This window comes from Ammospiza nelsoni, chromosome 20, assembly GCF_027579445.1.
Source record: "Ammospiza nelsoni isolate bAmmNel1 chromosome 20, bAmmNel1.pri, whole genome shotgun sequence".
NCBI lineage: Eukaryota > Metazoa > Chordata > Aves > Passeriformes > Passerellidae > Ammospiza > Ammospiza nelsoni.
This window is the reverse complement of record NC_080652.1, coordinates 10312160-10337961: the sequence shown is the minus strand read 5'-3', so window position 1 is coordinate 10337961 and position 25802 is coordinate 10312160. Positions and strand designations below refer to the sequence as shown.

The 25802-nt window shown below is 53.1% G+C and overlaps 1 protein-coding gene across 7 annotated transcripts in view; it reads right to left on the bottom strand.

The window, feature by feature from the left end:
• DAB2IP (DAB2 interacting protein) overlaps positions 1-25802 on the bottom strand; it is a 154714-nt gene that overhangs the window by 6000 nt on the left and 122912 nt on the right. For all 7 annotated transcript variants that reach the window (XM_059486171.1, XM_059486172.1, XM_059486169.1 and 4 more), the window contains 10 exons: positions 23991-24545; positions 16173-16317; positions 13961-14105; positions 10754-10990; positions 9083-9284; positions 8744-8922; positions 6729-7602; positions 4426-4578; positions 1366-1568; positions 698-785 (listed from right to left, as the gene is read on the bottom strand). In XM_059486171.1, the coding sequence (XP_059342154.1) occupies positions 698-785; positions 1366-1568; positions 4426-4578; positions 6729-7602; positions 8744-8922; positions 9083-9284; positions 10754-10990; positions 13961-14105; positions 16173-16317; positions 23991-24545 (2781 nt within the window). The remainder of the gene's footprint in view (positions 1-697; positions 786-1365; positions 1569-4425; positions 4579-6728; positions 7603-8743; positions 8923-9082; positions 9285-10753; positions 10991-13960; positions 14106-16172; positions 16318-23990; positions 24546-25802) is intronic.

The following is a 25802-nucleotide window of genomic DNA, read 5'->3' as shown; positions in this document are numbered from 1 at the left end:
AGGGGACAGGAGGAGGTCCCAGAGCTGCTGGGAGGCTGCAGGTACCACCACTGGCACCTTAGGGACACCCAGGGTCTGCTGGGCTCTTCTGGAGTGTGGAACAGAACAGGATGGATGATTTAGCAGCTTTGAACAAATTCCTCCCCAGAAAAGCTGGGTTTTTTTTTACAAAATTACTACTGTCTTCTTTTTAATTAGCTCTACAGTGAATTAGTCCCAAGTAGTGATCAATAGGGTCGTTAAGTGTAAGGCCAGAATATACTATCACTTCTAAGCCACAAGCTGTAGGGAGGCCTGGTTGGTGAGGACATGGTGGTCTCTAGACAGCCTAAAAGATTATGGGCTGTATTTTTATATTTTCTTTTCCAAGCACAGTGTTTTGCATCCATCATGTGATGCTCCTCTTCCACTGTTACTGATTGCAGTACCTGAGCTTCCCAATCCTGCAAATCACAATCCAAAGGCTTGGCTGTGGGCAGGCTGTGTGTTCCTTGTGTCCAGGTTCTGATGACCCAGGCATTACTGGGACACGAAGCACCAAGCAATGCTCCAGGGGATGGGATCCTTTCACTGACTAAGTTGTGGGCATGATCCCTCCCCAGACTGCCACCCCACGCCGTCTGTGCCACGCTCCAAGGCTGCACACAGCTGTGACAGCCACTGTGTCCTGCTGCAGCCTTTGGCATGGGGCACTCACCTGTGCATCAATGATCTTCTGCTTGGAATCCACAGCAGCCTGCATTTCAGCGTGGTCCTTCTTTAACTCCTCCTCAACCGACATCAGTCTGGGAGCCGAGCACACAAGGAAAAATTACATTGGCTGGGCTCTGCTAAACCCAGGTATTACACTCACACTCTGCCTTCTCTTATCCACAAACCAAGCTTTTTTTCTTGGCTCTCACTCTTCCCAGGAGCTTTTTCTAGCAGGGAGCCCCAAAGCTGAAGTGACAGCACAGCAAAGGCTGACCCAGTGGTGAGGGCTGACTGAAAGGACTAAGTGGGCTTGGCTCAGGTAAAGGTGAAACATGCTGCACTGAAACAGCCCTGGACCAGTGTAAACCACTTCCCACTGGGTGGGAGAAAGGGATTTAGAGTTCCAGATAAGAGATGGTGATGAGAGCCATAGCTATATGAACAGAACAAGCCTGCCAGAGCCTCCAAACTCTCCCCTCCTGAAATTCTGCCTTTGTGCATCAGGAAAACATCAGGGTTCTCCTTGTCCCAGGTAACACTGAGGGGAAAACCCATATGTGAAACCTGCCTGCACCTCCAAAGAATCCTGATTCTCTTGAGAAGGGGTGAGCTCTAATGCCAGCCAGGCTTCCCTGCCTTACTGCCATCCCCAGCACTCCCATCTCCCTGTACCTGCTGATGATGCCCTTCATCTGGATCTCCTTATCCTCCTGCTGCCTCCGGAGCCGCTCCTCGCTCTCCTCCAGCCTGGCCTGGTACTCCAGCACCAGCTTCTGCGTCGTCTCCTCCTGGCATTTGAAGCGAGTCTCATATTCCTCCAGCTTCTTGTTGGAGATGCGGAGCTTGTCCTGCAGCACCACCAGGTCCTGCTGGTACTGAGCGCGCAGGGACAGACACAGGAGGAGAGAACACACGTGGCACGTTACCTCGTAGGGTCTGCCCTGGCCAGGCTTTCCCCCAAGCCCGCTCAGCCCCTGTCCTTGTATCAGACTAGAGCTGCAAACCCGTATCAGACACCCCGCTCGCCGACACCTCCTCTTCCGTCTCGTCCGCGGCGCCAGGGGCGATGCCGGGTCCGCGGGGCGGGCAGCTCGCTGGCAGGTGCACAGAGTGGGCAGTTAGCAGAGTCTGGCATTTCACAGGGGAAATGCAGGTTAGAGCGGGCCTGGCAAAGGCAGCGGGCAGCTTCTCACACCGACAGCGCGGGGCTCGCACAGGCAGGGAGGCTGCAGCGCGGGGCTTGGGGTTCACACAGGAGCTCTTCGGTCTGCAGCAATAAACGGGGGGGGCTTTGGGCAGGCTGGGTGCCAGGCCCGAGGGGCAGGGACAAATGCAGGACACTGCTGTCTCTGCACCCTTCATCGAACCGAGGGCACCGTGCTGGCTGAGCAGGGCACAGAGCACTGCTCCCTTTTGGGGCCCAGCATTTTACTCAGACATCAAACCAGGGTTCAGTCCAAGAAGAGCTGCTGCATGAAGCCAAGACCCCACAGTTGTACTGTTCATTTGGGTGAAGCTATAAATCAGCAGCAGAATTACATAAAGCAATTAAAAAAACTAAGAGCTTTTGAACTCGGTAAAACTGGGTTCAGCTATTGCGGCAGCACAGCATTCAGTAAACTTGCTTTGCTAAAGGAAAATCCAGTGAGTGTGTGCACAAGAAAACTGTTTTAATTTCAAAAAATTATATTTGGACATAGTCTTTTAAAAAAGCATCTCAACTGCAATAACTTTAGAATAATTAACATGCAGCTGATAATGTAGCACGTTGCTTTTAAAGTCAGATACAGGAAAAAGGCTTCAATGTGAGTCAGAAGGCTGTTAAAGCTACAATTAATGAACTGAGAGAAGTGCACTCTGTTGTGTCTTGACTTGGCCTTTCCCCTTTGGCCATCATAGCTGGATAGGCCCTGCAATGATGGGCTGGGTCATGTCCCAGCTCTGAGAGTCCTCCTGGACTGTGGGACTCCAGACCAGCCCTAGGGAGAGGGGAGGGCAGCCAGGCTGATGCTGGGGACTGACCAGCACCCCACTCAAAAATAACTGCAAATATTTTTGCAGCACTGCACTGCAAAAATAACTGCAGCTCCAGAGGATTGAAAACTTAGGAAGCTGATGGTTTCCTGAACTGCAAAAGTACTGGAGCGAGGCGGTTTTCCTTTAGCAAAGCTCTTACTGCAGCACAGCAACGGCAGGGCTTGCACATGGAACCTGAAGCAATGAGGGAACAAAGCTGCACAGTAGCACTAAAGTCAGACAGCAGGGAGTTGCTTGAACAGGAAAGATTAAATACCTACCCTAGCCTTAAAATAGGAGCAGCGTAAGTGAGCTCAGAGGAGAGCAGGAGAGGCCTCAGAGCCCGAAGGAGTCGCTCCTGTCTCATTCTCAGTTACCATTCAGGTCTTACAGTGATGGGGAGAGAGGTTATGCTAATGGTGATCTTGAATGTCAGTGACTGATGGGACAGCAGAGTAAGGAGAGATGCTGCATGGCAATGAGACAGCCTGAGGGGGCTCCTGCTGGGCTTGGGGCAGGCACTGGGGATGTTGCAGTGCCATCAGAGTTTGTAACCCCACCACTGTGCCAGTCAGGATGGGCTGAACCCACAAAACTGCCCTGATCTTCCTGGGGCAGCTGGGAGCTGCTACCTTGGACCTCCTGGCTCCTACACCTCCTGCCCTCAGCATTTTCCTTGGGTTTAAGAGGTGACAGCCCCCAAATGACACAGCACAGCAGAATGAGCACAGGAAGGCTACTGGAACAAAGCCAGAGACACGTCTGTGCTGAGAAACAGAATAGGGGCTGAGGGAGGGATGATGTCTGCAGTGCTGGTGTGATAGAAGAGAAGCACATTGAGGAAACATCCCAAATGCTCTTGATGCTCAACTGCCACAATCCTGGCAGAGCCAGGCTGCTGAGAAATAACCTTGCAGAAGCAGCAATTAGAAAAGATGGGATTTTCCCAGATTCTGTCTGTTGGATCCTCATTTTTATCCCTCTTTTTCATCCTTGCCAGGCCTACTTTGTCTCTTCCCAGCTTCTCCTACCCCAGACTTGCCCAGGAAGGAGGGGAAGGGAGCAGCACCCCTCTGCTTCAGAGGCACAGAGTCTCTGTGTGCCCAGGGGCCAAGACTGAATACTCTGCTCATGGCTTCCTGGCAGACCCCTGGACTGGCCATGTTTGATGTGTGTGACACTGCCATAACCTTGTGGAAGTGCCACAAAGTCACCTCAGGCACCAGTGCTGTCTATGAGACCAAAATTTGGGCTTAATTTTAGGTCTATGAACAGCTTTTTGACATGGAAGCTGCTTCCTGCTCCATGGCCTTGTTGTGAGGCAGGAGGCTGCCTGTGCCTTACTCCATCTCTGTTACAACTGTGCTAAATCCCTTTTTTAATCTTCCCAGCAGCTGGGTGACTTGGAATGGGGAGAGTAAGAGGCACTGGCTGGCTGCAGAATTTGTTTCAGGGCAGCATCAACACTTGATTCCTGGCTCCTGTGTTTCTTACTTGCTTTCATCAGAAGGTGATTCCAGTCACTGAGGGTGTGAAAGCCTCCCAAACGTTCCCCACAAGTTCCCTGGGAGGCTGAGTAGGACAGGGAGCAACCTGGCCCCTCTGCTGCACAGGGACCTGCACACAGCCCACCTTCTCCCCAGGGTGCTCAGGGGATAACATTCAAGGAAATCCTCTCTCTATTCAGAAACTTGTTTCAATCCAATCAGGTTTTACCTTTTCTGCTTGGCTGAGCTCGTCCTTATTCCTGAGCTTATCCCTGTGCTTGGAATCTGGGTCAATGCTTTCATCTTCTAAAAACTGCATGTTCATATTCAAAAGCCAAGCAGCAGTGCGGTCCAGGGCATTGGGGTTCACAGGAGAAGGGGCCTACAATGAAACAATGATACAACCATGACAAAAGAAAAACCTGTAACACAAATGGTCATGAAGCTGGAGAGAGAGAGTTTCCTTCCAAGCAGACCCTCTCCCATGCTGCTCAGACAGCAACGGGCTGAGCTACCAGAGCAGCTGGAGCTGGAACAGGAACAACTCCTGTTCTGCAGCTGGACATTATTTTGGGTCAAGCAGTGGAACCTGTTCCAAGTCATGGCCCCGGTGTCTGAGCAGATCCTGCAGGTGAGCAGAGTGGCTGGATGTGGTTTTTTCACTCCATGAGCAAAGTTCTCTCAAGTCTTCATCTTGTTATGAGCCATCTTTGCTTCCATGGATTCCATAAAACAAGATCTGAAACTCTCCTTTATGACTGTACAGGTACCTTCTTTGAGAAGAAAAGTTTATTTTCAGCCGAGGCTGCACTGAGGATGCTGAAGAGGTCTGAATGCTCAGTATCACTTACTAGTGATGTTCCATGGTCAGTGAGCTACAGCCACGTCTGCTGCTTTCAGTCCTGGCCTGGGCAGGGACTGCCAGTGCCACTGCCTAAATATTTTCCAACCACAACACAAGAAAGTCACTCTTCAGCTATTTCCCTTCCATCTTGCCTTGTTATAAGCTGCAGTAAACAGTGTGATGAACACATGGGATCTGCATGCCTTGGTCATTCAAGTTAATGACTTGAGAATTCAAGTTAACAAATCAGAAATGTCAGAAACTTTCTCCTTCAGGATCTAGAAACCCAGTCACTGTCAGGCAGCAGAACAGGAGGTTCTGTGTCGGGAGTGGGGAATGGTTTCATTTCCTCATTGGGGTCAGGGGCTTTCCCATGCCATCTTCCAGTCTGGTCTTCTACCTCCAGAATTATGAATCAGAAGCATCAGACTTGGCTCATGAGCATTGGTGGCTACATCCTCATGCTGCCAACATGCAAATAAAATGTGCAGAGTGAGGGTGGGAGAGGCATTCTGAGACTTCAGGTCTGAAGAGAAACTTTGTGAGGACCACAGGCGTGGGTGGAGGAATCTTCTGTGAAGAGAACCTGGCCAGAGCTTTCCGATGGCCACCTGGAGAATCCTTGTTTTCCTGGAAGAAACCCTGCTACATCCAGGCCTCTGCTGCTTGCACAGCTCTGTGCCCTCTGTCCCTAACGAGCATTGATTGTGTTACACAGAGGCTGCTGCTGCTAATGCTGGCGCTTACGGATCGATACCGGAATCACGGAGTGGCCCCTGATGGGAGCATGAACAACCTTCCGTGGGCAGCACTGACCAGGCTCCACAGCTGCTGTGTGGGAGAGGCACACACAGCAACACTGAGGGCTGGAGAACGGCCTGAGCTAACTCAGGGTCTGGGTGCAGTGGGCTCTTGCTGCTTGTCCAGTCTCCATGTTTGCTTTTCTTTTACAACTCTTCTTTAGGCACAGAGCTCTTACTGTGATAATGTTCTGTAGGGCTGGTTTTGAAATGTAGAGTGAATAAATGAGCACTATAAAAACCATTTGTCCATGGCAGGACATCCAGAGGGCCTTAGGCCTGTGACCTACTGCCTTCCATTTTACCTCCACGGACAGTGGGATGGAATTCTGTGCAGCCCAGCACGTGGTCTGGAACTGGGATCCCAGCGGGAATGTCGCTCTGGGCTCCTTCCTCCCCGCTCCTACGAGAGGGTCTCACAGAGCAAACAGGAATGTGCAGGAGTGCCCTGGACCCCTGGGATGGGAGCAGCAGCAGGGAGGCTCTCAGGGACAGGAGATCAGGGTCTGTTCCAAGCCTGGGGGATGGCACGGGGTTGGCTATGGCATGGGATGAAAGCCTGGGCATGGACAGGCAAAGCAGTGACAAGATGGTAGCGCAGGACAGCGGCGTGGCTGCCATTGCCCTCGAGCCTCTGCCACCTACCACCATCACGCTCCAGTGTGCCATGTGGCAGAGGGACACCGGGAGTGGACGCTGCTCTGTGTTCCTGTCCCTGGGGGGCCTCTGTCTCGGGCCAGAGGTGCCAGAGCCGAGGTACATCCCCACATGTGATGCCACTATGGAGTTGGCACTGATGTGGCAGTTCAGAGCCACATCCCCTCCCATGGCAGCAATCTCCATGGGCTAACCCCACCTGGCCCCTTCAGTGCCAGGGCCCGAACTCACCTGTTTGTGCATCGTGCGCTGCTTCATCTCGGGGCTGTCACCCTTGGAGGAGGAGGACTGCTGCCGGAGCCGCGCCCCGCTGCCAGGCCAGTCGGGCGAAGAGGACATCATGCTGCCGCTGGAAGGTCGCTGGTACTGCACCGTGTTCAGCAGGGAGGGCGGCGTGCGGCCGCGGCTGACGGGCGGGGGCGGCGGGGGCGGCTGGTCGATGCGGCGCTGCGGCCCCGCGCTGTTCTGCCGCGGCATCGTGGGCTGGCCGCCCTTCTCGGTCAGCGACAGCTGCCGCCGGGCCAGCTCCCCCGGCCGGCGCGAGAAGTCCTCGCCCGCGGCGGGGCCGGCGAAGCCGTGCTTGTTGGCCGTCAGCTCCTCGCTGTTGCTGTGGGAGCTGAGCGAGCTGTGGCACTCGGAGCCGGAGTCGCCCAGGCCGCGGGGGGACAGCGGCAGCCCGGCGGCCATCTGGTACACGGGGTTCTGGAAGGACAGCGGCGCCAGCAGCTGCGGCCGGCCGGGCGCGCTCTCGCCGCTCGGCGTGGTGGGGGTCTGGCCCACCCGGCGCACGGTGGCCATGCCCGTCACGCTGTTCTGCTGAGTCCGTGTGCTCCAAACGCCCTGCAACTGCCCCAGGGACGACTGACTGTCATTGAGCGAGTCGGCCGTGCCGGGCGCGTTGGCCCCGCTGTCCAAGAGCCGATTGTCTTGCAAGTCCACCATGGACAGACTCTTGCTGCCATTAGACATCTGCACGTCGGGCTCATTGGCCTCTGAGTAACTGGAGCTTCGGGCAGGCGAGGGCTGGGCCCCAGCAGACCTTGTGACAAAAAACAAGTCCTTGTTTTCAGGGGTTGGAGATGGTAACCGTGTGAAATCTATCAGACTGCGGGGAAGTCAGTGCGTAAGAAGAGGAGAGGAAAACAAAACAAAAAAGAAGAGTTGTGAATGCTGCACCAGAGCAGGAAAACGAAATCACTCAGAAATCAGGGTGGCGCAGCTGTGTGGAACAGGGATGGGGACAGGGACAGGACCCAGCCCTGGCAGGAGCAGGCGCAGGGCTGGCTCAGCCAGGGACAGCGTGAGGAGTGGGGAGGGTGCTGTGGAGCCCCGGGCTGGCCTGGGAATGGGCAGGTGAGGGCAGGTGAATGAGGGCAGTGTGTGCATGCAGGGCACTGCACTGTCACGAGGCTCAGGGACACACTCCTGGGGGCTGCTCTGCTCTGGGTCCGTGTGTGGCACCCTTCCTGCTCCCAAAGGAGGCTGTCTCCATGCCAGTCCCATGTGCCTGCTCTGTACCTGGGCAGCAAGCTCATGCGGGCACACTGGCAAGGATTTGGACAGCACAGAACACTGTGGGGGCCAGGTCCACACCAGGCCTTCCAGGTCAGTGAGTGCTCACACAGCAGAGCTAAAGCCTGGCAGCTGAAGGTTATCCCCCCACTCCTGCTGCAATGCACATTCATGCAATATTGATTTCTTGGGGATAGGAAGAAAGAGCTTTGCAGTAGCTTCATGTGAATATTCTGCTGATCAAAGATGGTGCATTGTAAGCAAGTATTGGAGGGGAAGCATATTGTCAGAGATCCTCCATAGCATTGGATTTAAATAATTGCACCTCATGCTGGGAGGCACTAGAGATGAAAGCTCTGATTAGAGCAAGTCCAGTGCCATTGCTGCCTTTCATTCCTAATTAAACTGTTAAATATTATGCAGTTTCCACTTACAAACTATTTTACTAGCACAGGCTTTCCGTTTGTGTGGGCTCCATTTTATTTTCCACAAACAGAAATATTAGAGGTCTGCAAAAGCCTCATCCTCCCCATGAATGAAACTCCTTACTTAATCAGGCCAAAAAGTATGTGGGTGACTGTGTCTGTGAATCACTGCTCAGCAGTGAACTACATCCAGCACCACTCCTGCAATGGGAGAGCCTGGTCAGTGGATCAGCTGCACCCTGTCCTGCCTGTCCCTGCCTGCCTGTCCTGTGTGTCCCTGTGTGTGGCCAGGCCCCGCTGGTCTCTTACCCAGATAAGTCATTCTCTATGACCATTTTCTGTAGCCCTGCAGAGATGCTGTTGCCAGCACTGGGCGTGGAGGCAGCGTGCTCGGCCGTGACCGACACCTGCACGCAGGCCGGGTTACTGAGAGCGGCGTTGACGTCCCGCAGGATCCGGGGCAGAGGCCCCAGTTTGGTGGCAGTGCCCTGGGCAGAAAGAGAGAACAATTACCACCACCATCTTGTGCTTTTTGCTAGAGAGCTATGGGCTTTGCCAGTTGCTGGAGGGTCTCTTCAGAGAATCACATGAACAACATTTTCTCCATCATTTCCCATCCCCAAAGCTGCCCCTGCCATCCCTGGATACCTGCTCCAGCTGGGAAATGACTTCCCAGAGTAGTGAGTGCAACGTGGACAGTTCCCGGCCCAGGTCAATGTAGCCCTCAAAGCCAGCTGTGTTTGAGATGGTTTCAGGATTGGAAATCTCCAGGAGAAATCTCTGCATGTTAGTCCATTCATGTTCCAGGAACTGATTCATAAAGGACATGTATTCCTCTTTGCTGCCAAACCTATTGAGAGAGCAACACAGATTTCAGCTAAATCAGGAAAAAAACTGCAGTCCATGGAAAGGGGAGGTACAACACAGCTAAGAACCTTCCTCTGGCATCTCAACCCTTCCAAGCCTTTGGAATCCCTGGGCTGTGAGCAGGCACCTGGGACACCTCACTGACCATGGAACCAAAATTAACCCGCGCCTGATCCAGCTAAGCCCTCATCAGTGTGGGATCTGCACATCAGGAACAAAGGTGAAAGCAGGAGAAACAAAGGAGTTCTTGGTAACCCAGTGTCTGACTGCTGGGTCAGGGCACAGCCTCCAGGAACAGGACCTGTCACTGGAAATCAAGATGCTGTCACAGCAATCACCCTCAGCCGACTGGAGCCCAGTGACAGATGGGGGCAGGAATCCGGCACTCTCCAGCAATGCCAGCACAACTGCTCTGGGATCACCCTGGAGAGCCACCCCTGCAGCTGGGCCAGCCCCATTGTCCCCTCAGGCTTCCTGCCACCTCCTTCTGCCCTCCAAGCTCTTCACCCTCAGCATTTTGTCTGATTTAGAGCACAACAGGGAGGGCCTCATGCTTGGACTGTCCTGGCAGCAGCTGGTGCTGTGCCAGCAGTTCCATGGGACAGGCCTGGCCCAGTGCCATGCACAGGACAGCTTGGCTTGATCACTTCAGCTTGACTAATGTCAGCTTAGTTAAAGAGCCTTTCCTGCAAAGTGCTGGAAACACGAAAACCCTTTAGTTAGGGATTGGTCAGGAGTACAGAGAATTTCTGTCATCTAGTGTAACACACTTGTACATCTCCTGCCCGTGTCTGCAGGCGCGTCTGTGCGTTGCTGACTGTGAGTGTGAGCACTAAGCCAGTTTCCAGATCTAAGGAGCTTTAGATAGAAACTGTCCATTCATGTTTCAGAAAGCTCATCATTTTGTTATCAGAGCTCAGGATAAGTAGCTCAGAGCTACAGCCAGTGGAAAGATTTTCAGAAATCTCTCGCTTTGTTTCCATCAAACCAATGGGCTTAGTTAGAAATTGATGGTGTCTCTGTTTTCAGCCCTTCCCAGTTCAATCAGCTGCATTTTAATAGCAGGGAAGGTCCCAGAGCTCAGAGGAGGGATGGAACAGTTCCTGAGCCGAGCACATCACTGCTGCTGATCAGGTTCTGGTCCTGCATCTGCAGGACATCACAGGACAAAGTCCCCACTGCTACCCCGCGGCTTGTCCATGTGGTCAAAACAGCCTGTTTTCCTGCTCATAAAACATGTCCTGTTTTGGAAACTTGAATGATCTCCCTGACCTGACAGCGAGGGAACAAGTCCCAGAGAGATGTGGGGAAAAAGCCAACAGGAAGCAAACAGGCCCTTTCCAGCGAGGAGAGGAGTGGCCAAGTGTGGGACTCTGTGCTGGCGCCGTGGCTCTGCCCACGCAGCCGGAGTCTGTCCCTCCCCAGCCCTGCCCTGCCCACAGCCTGGCTTACTTGGCAAAGTTGGCGAGGTTCTGGGTGACCTTGGCGATGAGGGTCAGGGTGCGCGCGGTGCGGTCGTCGGGGTACTCCTGGAGCAGGCTGAACAGGGACGGGGACATGATGGCCGGGCACAGGAAGCGCAGGAACAGCGAGGCGCTGATCAGCCGCTCGCTGATGTCGGGCCGGCCTCGGTTGCTGCACTCCTGTCTCCACGAGGCAAAAACTTCTTTGAGCTCTCTTGGGAAGACGCTGAAATGACACAAGGACAGGCAGTGTCTGTCAGGGCAGGAGTGTCAGGAGTCTCAAACCACCTAGGGGAAAAAGCAAAGCTGCTCTGTAAAGTTGTGAGAGAAGCAGCTTCTATTGGACCTTATGCTGGATGCCAAGATCCCAGAAAACTGGGGAGACTGGGATATGAAACAAACTGTGCACAGAAGCTCTTCAGCACTCAGTGGCTGTGCCATGGGGTACTCTGAGCTGGAGGAAGCTTAGCCAGCAAGGAGAGCATCTCCTGAAGAATCACCAGCAGCACTGGAATCTCGCGCACAGCTGGAGCTTGCAGGGGGGGCTGTGCAAACTGTAATACTCCTGTTCAAGCACCTGGATCAAATCCCACTGTGCCTAGTACAAACACAGAGCCCCACCGGAGTTACTCCAGCCTTGTAGCTGCACAGACCTCAGCCTGCCTTTCCCGGATGCCAGAATTCCCTGGGGGCCACCAAACGCTCACTGCAGCAGCCCTTATCTCTGGAGAGCTGCTGCCTGTTCCTGCTCGGCCCTCCCCAGCTCCCTGCTCCCACCTCATCCTGTTCCCAGCATGTGTTATTTATTCAGCTGGAGACTCCCACCCACAAGCAGGCTGGCACTGGGCTGGCCACTGGTCCCAGTGTCCCTGGCACACAGATCCCAGTGCCCTGGCCAGGAATCACCGTCCTTGTATCACACCCAGAGCTGTTCCCTGACAGTGGGGGTACCACAGCAATTTAGGGGGGTTGGGCTCCATTCCAGGCCATCTGACCTTCTGACATAGCGATGACACTCCATGCAAGTGCCTGGAAAATGCTGCCATCCTGTTCAGCTTCTGCTCTGTGCTGCCTTCACACTTTCACCCCCATGAGCTTTTTTATCCCCAGCTCTACAAATAACATTAGCCAATGTCTTTGGCTGGATAAATTCTTTTCTGTCTTTGGCTTGATCCACACAATTGGACAAAACCCTTTCACTTCATGGTATTTGCCCAGAAACAGGAGAATCCTTTAAGCAATTTGAGGCTTGAATGATCACGACAGGTTGTGCAGTGACTGGAGAGCAACCCCTGAAATGCAGCACCCGCACGTTCCCGTCACAGGCTGGAGCCCTGGAAGTTTGATTGTGTCAGCGGATGGAACCTGGATCGTTGGCTTTATGTGACAAAGGGGCCCATAATTCATTACCCAACTTCCCAGTAATGAGCTTCCACATGCTGAAATTCTGCTTACACTGAAACTTTCCAGATGTCCAAATTATGTCATAATTATAACAATTTTCGGTTATTGTGAACCTCTTTCCTCTCCCTGACTCTCTGCACAGATGAGCACACACTCTCCAGTGCTCTATTTAAAGCAGGATCGTTGGCTCTTGGGATACCTTGGCCAATCCCAACACTCATCAGCCCAATTAATCCCCAGGAACCGCTGAGCTCAAAGGACTCGGGGGGGAACCACTCAGAGCAGCAGCTCAGCTGCTCCAGCCCTCCTTGGAAGGCAGCATGAGAGGAGCAAACTTCCTGTGCACTCCTGACTTTCCCTGGGTCACTTTTCAAGCCTATTTTTAGAGTGACCTTTGAGTGCTGCTTTGGATATTTTTAGGAAGACATTAATTCAAGCCATTATGATCCACTGCTGACTAGAAGTGGTGAATCCCTCCTGGGAGAGCAGGTAAACGCCATTCCTGAGCCAGAGTTATTAATTGGCCAAGGATAAGGAATGGGATACCTGTAAAGAACCTGCCCTTTGTGTACCTGTGGTAGATAATGGCAACCTGAGCAAGCCTCCTGCTCCTTGCCCTCCCCCTGAGCAGGATCAGTTCCCTTCCTGGCTTCCAGGAGAGCACACTCAGTATCTTGGGAGATTATTTATAATAAGTTTTCTGACCTCAACACAATGGTTAGGAGAGGAGAGAAAACAAGAAATCCTTGTTATCAAAGACCTCCTTCCTCCAGTATTATCCCTTGTTGATGCTTTGCAACAACAGTGTTGCTACTAAATACATTAATAAAAACTAAGCCCAGATTTTAAGCAGAAAGGCTGGAAATCCAGCAGTGAGACAAAAATGCTCCTTCTCTCATGATAAGGACCAAAGACTGGTTATGCTAGCAAAAAACAGAAAGAAAATATTTCTCTTTCTCCAAGTAAAGAGAGTCCCAAGTCCATCTTTTTCCCCTTTGAGGTCACCTCTGCAGGCAGCAGCTGTCACAGACCCAGGGACTCTTGGCTCCCAGCACAGCAGTGCCAAACAGGCACCTCCTCAGCAGGATCCAGTGCCTCTCACCAGCCCATGTGGGAGATTCGGGCCTGTCCCAACCAGTTGCAAGAACCTTCACCCTGAGAACAAACAAGTGGGAAATGCCTCCAGCTGCATACCAGGCCTTGGGCCAAGGAGGCAAAGGGCTCCCATCACCCAGCAACCGCCCAGGGCTGGCAGAGCCAGGGGTTAACCCAGAGGAATGTGGGGTGCTGAGCCAAGCAGGGAGAACAGCATCCTCCTCCCAGCTCCAGCACTGCAACCACAGAACATCTGCCCAACAGAAGCTGCCTGTGCTGGGGCAGCTTCTCACAGGTGCCACAGCCCCTGCCTGCTGCAGGATTTCCGAGCTTTGCCAGATGCTCCTGGAGGTGTAGATCTGTCAGTCCCCTCCAGACTGACTTGGTCCATGGGTGGAAGATCCAGGACATGCCTCTCTGCCTTTTATTCCAGAATTTCAGACACATTTGGCATCAAGCACCTCTGAATCAATCTCACTTGGTGTTCCTTGACTCCCCTGCCCTGTCCCTGTGCCCCAGTGACCCTGGCACCTCTGAAAAGAAGGGTGCCAGAGAATCTGGGAGGGTGCCACATGCTCAGAGCAGATAGTCCAGACTCTGGCAGCTCCCCCTGCACAGCTCTGCCAGAGCCACAGACAGGTCCCAGCTCCTGCAGACACAGTGCTCCAGAGGAGGGAGTGCCCCCCGAGATACCCACCAGTAGGAGTTGATGATCTTGCAGAAGGCCAGCTCACAGCACATCTTCAGGTTGCCCTGATGTTCGGGGAGGTCCGAAGATGAACATTTGCTGGGATCCACCTCACAGTTTTCATCTGATTCATACAGTGCCTTGATGAACTCCCCTGTAAAACAGAGTTGGTGATGGGTTTGGAGACATGACAAGTGCAGCCTTCAAGCAGCTCCATTCCTAAGCCCCAGTGCCCGAGCAGCCCCTGGCAGCCCATCACACTGGGGGAAGATGAGAGGGACACAAGAGCAGGTGGTGCCCCTGGGGCAGCTCCCTGGCTCTCCATGTCTCCCAGAGGGCCCAGGAAAGCCCGGCAGAGCTCACCCAGCACATCCCATCCCTGTTCCCAGCTGGCAGAGCTGTCCCTGTGCCTCTGGGGTATTGCATCAGGCTGCACTGCCCAGCACCTGCCTGGCCCCCCAGAGACTCCCTGGGGCTAATCCAGGAGGAAGGATGCTGGCAGGCCCTGTAATTATTGGTAGCACAGCCTGCTACTGCAGCCTGTGCCCTGGTGCTGACAAACCACTGTGATTCACAGGAGAAAGAGGTAATTAAAGGAAAGAAACAAATTACTTGGCTTATTTTGAGCTGAACATCACATAAAATGAAATTAAAATATTTCTTTGAGTCTTCCTGTGCTCCTCTTTGCTGCCTGGCTGCTCCTCCTCACCCTTGCAGAGGCTCACACTGAGCTGCTCCATCAGCTTCTGCTCTTGTGCCACCTTTCACCACAGGGTACCTGGGCACAGCCCCTGCACTCAGGGTTGGGGGCTCAGTCCTTCCTCCCAGCAGTGACTGGGGACATTGGGGACAGGGTGACAGGGATGAGGAGGCAGCATTTAGCTTGGGTGACATTTTGGGAGAATGGTTTGCTTTGGTTTTCTTCTCATTCCAGTTGGTTTGCTCCTAATTCCCAACTGTCTTGGATTTTCCCATTCTGTTTTTTCCCCTCTCCAATCTGCATTCCTTCCCTATTGCCAAAACAAATTTTAATTACATACTGGAGAGCCTCTCCAGAGTATTTTCAGCTCTGCCAGGGAGCTCTGGAGCTGCTCTGCTTGCCTGCAGGTGATGCCTGTTGTCCCTCCCTGGCCCCATCACCCGCTCCATGGTTCCAAGGACAGTGCCATGCTGCCCTGGGGCACCTTGTGACATGCAGGTGACTCATCTCCCTGGGACAAGGTCACTCAGAACCTGCACTCCACAGTGAGCAGGAACCCCAGGCTCCTCCTGCATGAGATGGAACTGGCCTGGCAGCACTGAGCCCCCAAAAGGGAATATTTCAAAATTCTGATATCATTAATCTCCTGGCTTTTGAGAATTTTTATGAGTAATCTCCTTACAGACTTGCCTTCAACCAGAAAGCATTACAAGGCAGAAATAAGTAATATTTCTTTTGCTATTCTTGTGGGCTCTCTGCCTGAATTTGCTCAACTATTTCCCTTTTCTCAAGATTTTCATTATTATTATTATTCTCTTAATAAAGTATTTATGCTTCTCTGCTCCTTGCTAAAATTATACAAATCCACTAGCAGGAACCCAACATGCTGAAAAATTAACACCTCAATAGAAACTCTGTTCATGCTGCCCTGGGATGTGGATCCAGTGGAAGCTCACAGAGCTTCCAAGGCAGCCTCTCCCCATCCTCGTGCTGTGTTCCCCGCACGCAGCAATTCCTTCCTGACCTGCCCAGAAGCAGAAGCTTCTAATTATTTTCATTTGCATCAAGAGAAGTATTTTTGGAGCCATAAACAGCCAGCACTTGGAAAAAGAAACCACCAGGAGGGTTCCCAGTGCTGGCTGCTCCGGGAGGCATCACTGCGGCTGGGAGATCTCATCTGACTCGGGAGCGCTGCAGGAGCCGGGCACGTCTCTGCTGGGGGGAGATTCTACCAGCCCCTGAGAGCCAGGGCTGAGACAGGAGCCTGGCAGCAGCAGAGTCCCATCCAACATCCACTGCTGATCTGCTCTGAAAGCACATGAAGGTGCCAGCTCTGCAGTCACCTTCACCTGGCACAGGGCGCTGCCCACTGCAGCCACGGCCCAGGCTCGGACCTGCTGCCGGGGAAACCTTCAGCAGGGAAATGCTGAGGGCTCTGATGGCCATCAGGGCTCAGCTGACATCCCCACCATGCACCTGAAGAACCTCTCTGGGCCAGACCTGCCAACGCTCTGTACATACCTAAGGCATCTTGTAAGTATTTCTGCCCCACCAGCTTCAGGTATTCTTCAATTGCTTTGGTGGCCAGTGTGTTCTCCCTGAAAATGAGATGCTCATTCTCACCACAGCGATCAACTTCAGACATCATCAGGTCAGTCAAGAAATCCTGGAAAGCAAAGCCCATGGTGGGTCACCACGCACTGACATTGGTTCCACAGAGCTGCAGCTCCCCAGCCCTGACAGGTCCCACCTTTGTGAGCCACCCGAGCGACTGGAGGTGCTGCAGGTGATCCTGTGTGAACATTGCCCACCTTTGTGAGCCACCCGAGCGACTGGAGGTGCTGCAGGTGATCCTGTGTGAACATTGCCCACCTTTGTGAGCCACCCGAGGGACTGGAGGTGCTGCAGGTGATCCAGTGTGAACACTGCCTCACCACCTGCCCAAACTTCCTCAGAGACAAGGAGAAATGAACCTCTGGAGAGCCTCAACTCTTGCACCCCTACAGTGACTCCTCCCAGACCCGCAGCTGCCTCTCCATCAGTGCTGCTCTTTGGCTGTTCTTGTGTCAGCCCCACATTCTGTGGGCAAAACCTCTTCTCCCCTGTTAAACATGGCTGTGTTTGGTGTCCAACTGCACTGCCTGCAAACCAGGGCCTTGCTCCAATGTCGTGAGTTGTGCCCAGTTAATGGCTGAGACACAAGCCTTAGATATGCACTGAGATACTCAAATTTCCCATTTCCTCCCTATTCATGGAGATAAACAGCATTGACACTGCCCGTTTTGGGCACATTCTTGGTCTGGTGTGCACACAACCAAATCCATGGGATGTGATAATCCCCTGTGCTGCAGAGCAGTGGAAGAGATGAGCAGGAGCAGCCCCTGGCAGCTGCCCCTGCATCAGTCTGGCCTCAACTGCACATTCCAGAGGAAAAGCAGCATTTCAGAGTGAGCTCCAGATCTGCTTCAGCCACAGCATTCACTGAGCAGGGGCTCAGGAGCTCCTGGGCACGCACTGATGTGAGTGTGCTGCAGCCAGGCCTGATCCAGGAGGGATGCCAGGCACCTGCTAATGCTGATCCATGCTCTCTGCACTGCTCATGGACAGAGCAGCTCTGCCTGGCTCCTCCTCACTGCACACGTGCTGAGGTGTCACCCCTCACCTGAGTGACAATGGACAGAGGCCACTGGCACTGTGCAAATCACCCACATTAACCCTCTGACTGCCTCCCATGCAGGAGACAGAGAAATGATCACACACACATTCATTCACCTCCACAACCAGGGGCACCTTCCATTAAAACAGCATCACCTGCTCAGTAATAACCTTCCCTCAGAAATTCATCATTTCCCCTGAGGGTCACAGCCCGTTCCTGGCAGGGGCAGCAGGAGCACCCCAGGCTGCCACAGTGTCCCAGGTCCTGTCCCTGATGTCCCCAAGCACAGCAGAGCTGCCATGGTCCAGCCTGCTCCAACCCACACTGGGGAGAGGGGACATCAGGTCCTACTCCCTGCCAGTGTCTGGATGGGAGCTTTGCACCAGATGCAACTTGCTCTGTTTCATTTTTCACATGGATATCTCAGCATTGAAAGTTTAATCAAGGTTCAACAAACAGCTTTCCCTGAATCCAGGAGGCCCAAATAATTTAATCCACAGACCCTCCATCACTGTGCTCCTGTCCCAGGCAAAGCAAACCCTGGGGCAGGCAGGTACAGCCCTGTGTCAGAGCACAAAGAGGGGATGAGACATCCCTGCAGTACCCAAGGATCCACTGCTCCCACCTTCCACAACACTCTGGGACCAACACACTGCCCTGACCTTCCCCAAGACCCTCCAAAAAAGCCAGAGGAGGAGCTTTGGGCTAAAAAAAACCCAAACACTTCCATTATTTCTTTAGCCAGAAGATGCCCTTCCTCAAATCCTGCTACGTCTGCAGTGCTCCGGCAGCTGCAGAAGCAAAAATCCCTCCTGGAAGCAAAGCACGTGCCTCCCTCTGCTATTTTCTCTCATTTTGCCCTTTTTATCAGCCAAGCTGGAATGAAACTTTAAACCCTGCTCAAATCCCGTTAGCTGCTATCTGGGTAACTCTATCACCTTTATCTTCCCGGGGCTCTCCCAGGGTACGTTTCAATTCCAAGCCACCGCTCAGGCTGACACAAGGTGCTGATTCTTAATTAGCAGCCGCTGACCTTGGCTTTGCTTGATTCTCTTTCCTGTCACTTTCCCAACATACTAATTATCTCAGGAACACTGAGTTTTACAGCGTCTCTTAGCCAAGTGTTTGCTTTTCCCCTCTTGTCAGCTGAGCACTGCCTGCTGAGTCCTGCAAACCCAGGGCCAAGTGGGAGCCACAGTTAATGTGAATTTGGGTGACTTGGGCTAATCTACAGAATTCACTAGAATATAAAACGAGGTAAGATTCCATGGCAGGACTCAACACAAAGCCAGAAAAAAATCCCCTGGAAATCTCTGCTGCTGTTTTTATTCCCTATGGAGCATCTGCAGCTCAGCAGCTGGGAAAGGACTCCTTGTCTCCGAAGTGGAAAGGAAAACTGCTGAAGTCCCAGAGAATTCCATGATGGCACAGCACCCAAAGCTGAGCAGTAACACTGCAGAATGTGGCCTTGCAACTGAGCAGGGAAGGGGGGGCGAGCCAGGACACCCAGCAGCATCCCAGGGGTCAGGATCCTCCCTGTCCCTGCAGGTCTGGGCTGCAGAGCCATCCAGCCAGGCTGCAGGAGCTGCCCTGGCTAGTGTGGGGTCAGAATTCCCCCAGGCAGCGTCCTGGGGTGAGCTCCTCTGCAGGGACTGCTCTGGGCAGCTCCATGAGCCCTGGCAGGGGTCACTTCCCATCACATGCTGCCATCCCTGGCCCTGCCATCGGGTCACTTCCCATCACATGCTGCCATCCCTGGCCCTGCCACTGGCCAGACCTTCACTCCTCCTCTCCACGGAAAAGCCACACGGGCTCTGGATCACACTTCTGCTATCTCTGCCCTAAGTACTCCAGCAGCCAGCACTCAGAAGACACAAATGGAATGCAAATACTTGTGGAATCCCTCCGGGGGCCTCACTCACCCACATACAAGGTCCTGAATAAAATGCAATAACTAAAGCCAATAAAACTCCCTGTTTCTGAGCAGCACAGATCAGCAGGGGGTTGTTTTCAGTTAGGGCCCCTGGCAATGGAAGAAAATAAGATGCTTTATTTCATTACATCAGAGTCGAGAGGGGAAGGAAGAGGTCTACAGTCAAAATTAAGGGCTGTGGCAGTGTTCTTCAGGCTCGTTCCCATGTTTATTTTAAGGCTTTTTGCTTCAGACTGGACGGATCTGAACCTGTGCGACCCCAGTCGCTGCACATATGTTGATAAGAGAAGAGCAATTCATAAATAAATAAATTCAGAGCATGACAGCACAAGGCTGCACTGGTCTCCACATAAACCACCCTGTGCTATTCCAAGGCAGCTCCTCCCTGGCAGGGCTGTGGTGGGAGCAGGAGCACTGCCAAGGGAGCCAACAAGCAACACCAGTCTTGTAGGACGTGTCCTGTCCAAGTGCAGGAAGGATTCTGCACTTTGCCAGCCCAGGCTCTCTGGGATGTGTCCAGAGCGGGAGCACAAGGGGTGCCAGGGGGCTGAGGAGCCCCAGGGCCCTGCACTGCCCGGGGTGGTCACACCCCCCTGGGATGGAGCTGATCACTCCTGCTGTTGTCACTGACTGATGGGCAGATTGACTCTGAAATAATAAGGTTCTCCAAATCACAAGCCTGATTAATAGGATTGACTTAACCTTAAGAGGATTGAATTGATAAAGGTAATAAGATTATTGCTTATTTCAAAGACTAGCTCAGAGTCCAGCTGGGCCCTTATGCAAAGGTGAAAAGCAGCAGCAGCCGGTAGGGCTGCAGGTTTCAGGTGCAGCAGCACTGGGACACACCCAGGGGGAGGGAACTGCGGTGCAGGAGGATCAGGAGGGAAAGGAGAGCACAGAGGGGCAGCAGCTGGGTCCTGGTCCTGGGCAGATGCTGTGAAACCAAGGAGCCCAGCCCCAAGTTCTCCACTCTTCCATCACACAGCTCCTCTGAGGATCTGCTCCAGACACCTCTCTGCCAGGAAACAGAGCAATGTTCCCCCTTTGAACCCTGCAACTCATCCCATGGCACTTCTGACCTTTTCTAATTCTCCTTGGGAAAAGGTGAACGGCAACATGAGGGTTAACTCACAGCACTCTGTGTCCATCACCTTGCTCAGGGAAATAAGCAAACCTGAGGGATACAACAGGAACACAACGCTGAGTGACCTCTCATGTCCCTGTGTGGAGTTCAGGTCCCAGAGCCCTGACCCAGCCCAGAACGTGGGGTTCCAGCAGATGCACACGAGGTGGGGGGCAGCTCCATCTGCTCAGCTGAGGCACATCCTCACAGCACAAACAAACAGGGACACATGTTTATTCCTCACTCCATTCCCAGCACCATAAATATTTATTTCCAGTGAGCAGCTGGTTAGTTAGAGCTTTGTCTAATGCTGGGTTTGATCTACCAGAGCTCTGGACAAGAGAAGTTTTTTGTATATTTATGGTCATGAACTGAGCTCTGGGAGCTCTAAGACAGCCCTGAAACAAATCTAAGCATGGAAATATTCCGGAAGCATCAGAAGTCCTTTGGGAAGGATGAAGCCACCTACCCACAACCACATCACAGGGGCCACACCAAGCCCTGTAAGGCAGAACTGAGCACTCCTGGTAACTCCAACCCTGGCAGCAGAACTGCTTTAAGACTTTGTGTGTTTTGTCTGAGAGCTGCAGAACATGTCAAAACTGCTGGGCATCTCCTCATCCTTACTGGGAACAAACACTGCATCAGTGCTCTCACCAGGAAGGTTTTGAAAACAGGTAACAAGTGAAGGACTGAGCTGAGAGTCCCCATCTCTGCTTCAACCACCAAATATCCTCTTTCAGCCTTTCTTGCCATAAGAGAAAGGGGACATCTGTGTGTGCCAAGAGCTGATGGATGCCTGTCAGATTTTCCAGCGGGCTGGGACAGCTCCCTCCCTCCCCCCCCGAGTGGCTGCACTCAGAACCTTATCAGAACCTTATCAAAACCTCTTCCCCTCTCCTCCACCCACTGGCCTGGCAGCTGCTCAGGGCTTTCCAGGCTGCCCCGTGCACACCAACCCGGCACTGCAGGGATGAAGTTCTTCCCTTTCCCACACAGAGATCAAGGGAAGCACGGACTTTGACTCCAGAGGGGACTCTCATGCTCCCCTTTTTAAGCTATTGTGATACAGCTACAGCCCAGCAAGAAGCAGAGATTTAGGGAAAAAAATCAGCTACAGCCCTTGTGCCCCTTCCACCTGCAGCCCCAGGTGCTCCTGCGCCCCTGGCAGGAGGGACTCTGGGTTTAGCAGCTCCAGGTAACCACACCTGGTGGGCAGGTGTCCCTCGGGCAGGGGTCCCTCGGTGGCCGTGGGCAGGGACAGGGGTGGCTGGGAGGGACCTGCTGTGGCTGGCACGTGGCACCATCACACACCTCTCAGCCCCAGCTCGGGCAGACACACGGCCCCATCCCGGCCTCATTAAGGGATTACCCCCTATTTACAGCAAATCGCTGCAGGAAAACACGGCCCGAACAGCCCAACAGCAATTAGCTGCTAACGAGTCTCCCAAGATAATCTACTGGACACTTGTGTCACAGTCCGTAATTGCTGCTTCAGCCCAGTACGGCAGCCAGGAGCCACAGAACCCCTTTATCAGAGACATCAATCAGCGGCTGCCGATGGCACGGCCGCAGGGCAGGGGGGTTTGAGGGCTCACTGGGAAGGCTCCTGGTGATGCACAAGGATGAGGAACCACCTCCAGCCCGGGCAATTTCCCAGAGTCACCAGGGGACAGAGGCTGGAGAAGGGGGGTCCCTGCCTGCTGTCCCTCACTCAGGGGTCAGGGTGCTGGGGTAGCCACGGGAGCTCTCCTGAGGGGTGCACTCACGTCCCCCAGGCAGGCCTGAAGGGCATGCTTTCTTCTCTCATTCATTATTTTTCTACCTTTCTGCTGCTTTTCCCTCTCCCTGCTTGTCCAGCCCAGGCTGCAGCACCTGGTTCCCATGCTCCAATAACTCCTGTTGCTCTGACAGCTCCCCAAACCCGGCGCTAATGCTGATGGCAGATGACAGGCAGCAAAAGCAGAAGCTCCATTTTAGGGGAAAAGTCATCAAGTCTGTTTACTGTTTGCCGTGTCCCCTGTGTAAAGCCTCTGGGATCTCAAGCACTGATGCAGACACATGTCGGGAAACACACTTGCTCCCTCTGGAGCCTCTCCAGCACTGAGAGGCAGAGGAAAAAGGTTGGAGCAGTGACAGCCACTCTCAGCCATGCCCACACATGATCCATGGTGATTAAGACTGGGATGACACTTGAAGCCTTTTGCCCAGAACCGTGTAAACTGTGGACAGGGTCTTGCATGGCAATGTTATTCCCACAAAGCTCTGGCATTAGAGCTGCAGGAGCCACAGTGAGGGGCAGCAGAGCTCCTGGTGCCAGCACGAGGCAGGGCTGAGCCCAGGAACCACGGGCTGACAGCTCTGGAGCCCTGAACAGAGACACCAAGCTCAGCTCTTGTGCAGCCACAGCCTTGCTCCCCACAGGTCCCTCCCTGCACTCCTGGGATCAGGAGCCTTTAGCAGGGCTATTTTCTCTGCTGCTGCAGCAGCAGGCCCCCAGCTCCCAATCCTCTCAGTGAGCTTTGCCTGCCTTGAACCAGATCAGGAAGCCAAGGCACTTCTCTGTCTGACAGATGGTAACTCAGCCTAATCCACGGCCCGGCCACGGGCCCGGCAGCAGCGGCAGCTGCCAAGGAAGCAGAGCCTTGTGACTGCCCCTCAGGTGAGGAGCTCACATCTCCTCAGCACTGAGAAAGATCTGGACATCTGCCCTTCCCCAGCTCTCCCCTGCAGAGTGCAGAGAGGTGGTCACAGTGATGCTTTAACTCCTGCAGCCCCAACATGGGCACTGCCCCCTGTGGCTGTGCCAGGCCACAGGGACGGAGGATGCCCTGCAGTGGGGTCACTCCCTGCCCCGTGTGCTGGGCATCCCAGCTCTGCCCACCCTGCCTGCTCCCTCACAGGTCACAGCCAGCAGTAACTCCCACTCTCTGCCTCCTCCTGGCCTGCCTCTTCCCCAGACCTGGCAGAGCATTCCTAACCAGGAAGGAGCTCAAAGTGATCCACAAAGGCTGAACTTCCACCATGTGCAAGGTGGTGGCATCAACCTCCAATGGGCACTGCCATGGGAGCACCCCTGGACCCCCTTCCAAAAGCAGCAGGACAGACCCCGAAGACCAAGAGCTGATCCAGAGACAAACATGCCTGCAGGCACTTTGGTCTGGAATTCTGGAGAGGCTGCTCCCTCCTGTTCAGCTGCACTGTGCAGGGTGCTCAGCAAAAGGGAGCAGAGCATGGAACCCAGAACACCCAGCACACACAGGCTGCACAGCTCAGGCCAGCACTGCTTACATTCCAGCCTGGAAAATTGCCTTCTTGCTTACTTTCACAACTGTGCCTGTTTATACAGAGAGAGCCTGGCCCCTGAAACTCCAGAAGGAGAAGAGTGAAGCAAAGTGGCTCAGTTGGTGTCTCGTGGTCCCACCAACCTCTCTGCTAATTAAGCAACTCGTGCTGTGTGTGCTACCAACTGGTTTGCAATCAAAAGGAAAACAGAGCACATTAACAATGGCCTGAAGCCCAACTGAGGAGCTTTCCCAACCCAACCCCAGAGTCTGCTCTGACAGTGCCAGGGGGGACACCACAGGTGGCAGGGGGGACACCACAGGTGGCAGGGGGTCCTACCTTGGCCTTGCCCGTGCTCTGCAGGATGTGCACCAGCGCTGACGCCATCTCCTCCTTGTTCTTGACGCTCAGCGAGGGCTCCAGCACCGAGCACAGCACCATGTAGTTGTTGGTGATGTATTCAGCAAACTCCTTGTACATCTCCATGGGGAGGATGCTCATGCTCTGGTAGCGGGATTTGATGCGGATCATGGGCCCTGGGGCCTTGCCCTTGCCGGGGTTGGGGCTCACCACTGGGTACCATTTCTCCACAAACTGCCGGCCTGTCACCGAGCTCACAGGGATGTTCACCTGCCCAATGAAGTTGGTCTTGTCCTTCTTCTTCTTCTTGTCAGTCTCTTTGTATAAGTGCACAGTAATGTTTTTGAGCGATGGGAGGTTATTAAATTCAAAGTGCTCCCCCCAAAAGACATTATCAGTTTTCAATTTACAGGTAGTTCGTGCATAAAGAACGTCATCCAGGCATAATTCACACAGGTACTTTTTCTTAGCTGGCAGGTCCTTGGCTTCAATAATCCATAACTTTAACATATTCTCTACCCTTCTGCTGTTGTCCTGAAAAAAAGATGCAAAGAAAAAAAGGTCAATAAAAAAATCCACAAAGCCAAGAACAACAAAACTGGAGATATGAATTAATTATTTCGGATGTGCTAAATGAGCGGAGGCTTAATTACACTTTATTTTAAGGAAATACTGGTTCTCAAGAATTTGCATAATAACACTACTTATGTTAATTTTCCAAAATATCATCGTGCTCTCCATGTCTGTTGGTGCCAATTAATATAAGGAACAAGGAAGATAAAACCCCTCCAAATCATAAATGTACCATTTCCCATTCCCTGCCAAGAGGGCCTCTGAAGAATCTGAAAGAACCTCACTGGTCCTCAATGGATTGTGCAAAGCAGAAGCTGTTACAGGTATCTCACAGCCTCCTCTTTTCTCAGTAGAGACTGAGTTCATGATATTTCCTGTAACAGAGCAACACAAGGGACCTGAATGCACACCCAGGGATCACCTCATCCACCTGGGAATGCCACCACCAAAGGCAGGGGAAAAGCTGTTTGTAAAAGCTCACCATATTTTAGGGCAGAAGTCCAGAGCACCCAAGTTGAACATTGAGAGGAATCATGGGAGACGACATCCCATGGGAGAATCAAGACAATTCAGAGACAGAAATCTGCCTTGGATATCTTTTAAACAGTAACAGAGCCAAGAATACTGTGGATCTTTCAGAGCTCCCTCGTGATGCTGAGCTCATCCTGGAAGAACATCCAGGGGTATTTGCTGCAGGAGTGACTCCAAAGATAAAGCACTGGCAGCTGCAGCACTGCTGGGATTCTGCAAACCCTGTTTAGTTTGGAAACTGCTCACTGAAACAGCAGCCACGGCTTACTCTGCTCAGCCCAGGAGTCTGGGCAGGAACATTTCTGCTGCAAGTCCACAATGGGGTACTGTAGGTTCAGGAAGTACACACAGGAACTGCACAAGAACACTGAATTCCTGACAGAAATATCAAGCTGGACACTGAGAGTGCATTGTCTGTAAACTCAAACAAAGATGGAAAGTTCAGCCATCAGTTACTGCAGGTTTTGAGATGATGGAAACACTTCCAAATGGATTTCCACTCCACACTGCACCTTGAAGCCATAGTGACAGCCCAGCCCCAGCTTGCATTCCCAGGAGTGCTCTCATGCTAAGTGTGACCACACAAACCTTACAGAGCCCCCTCAGGTCAGGATCACCAGGAAAAGCCCTGGGAAAGTCCTGGAGCAACTGAACTTCCCTAGAGCAACATGCTGCCAGAGGCAGAAG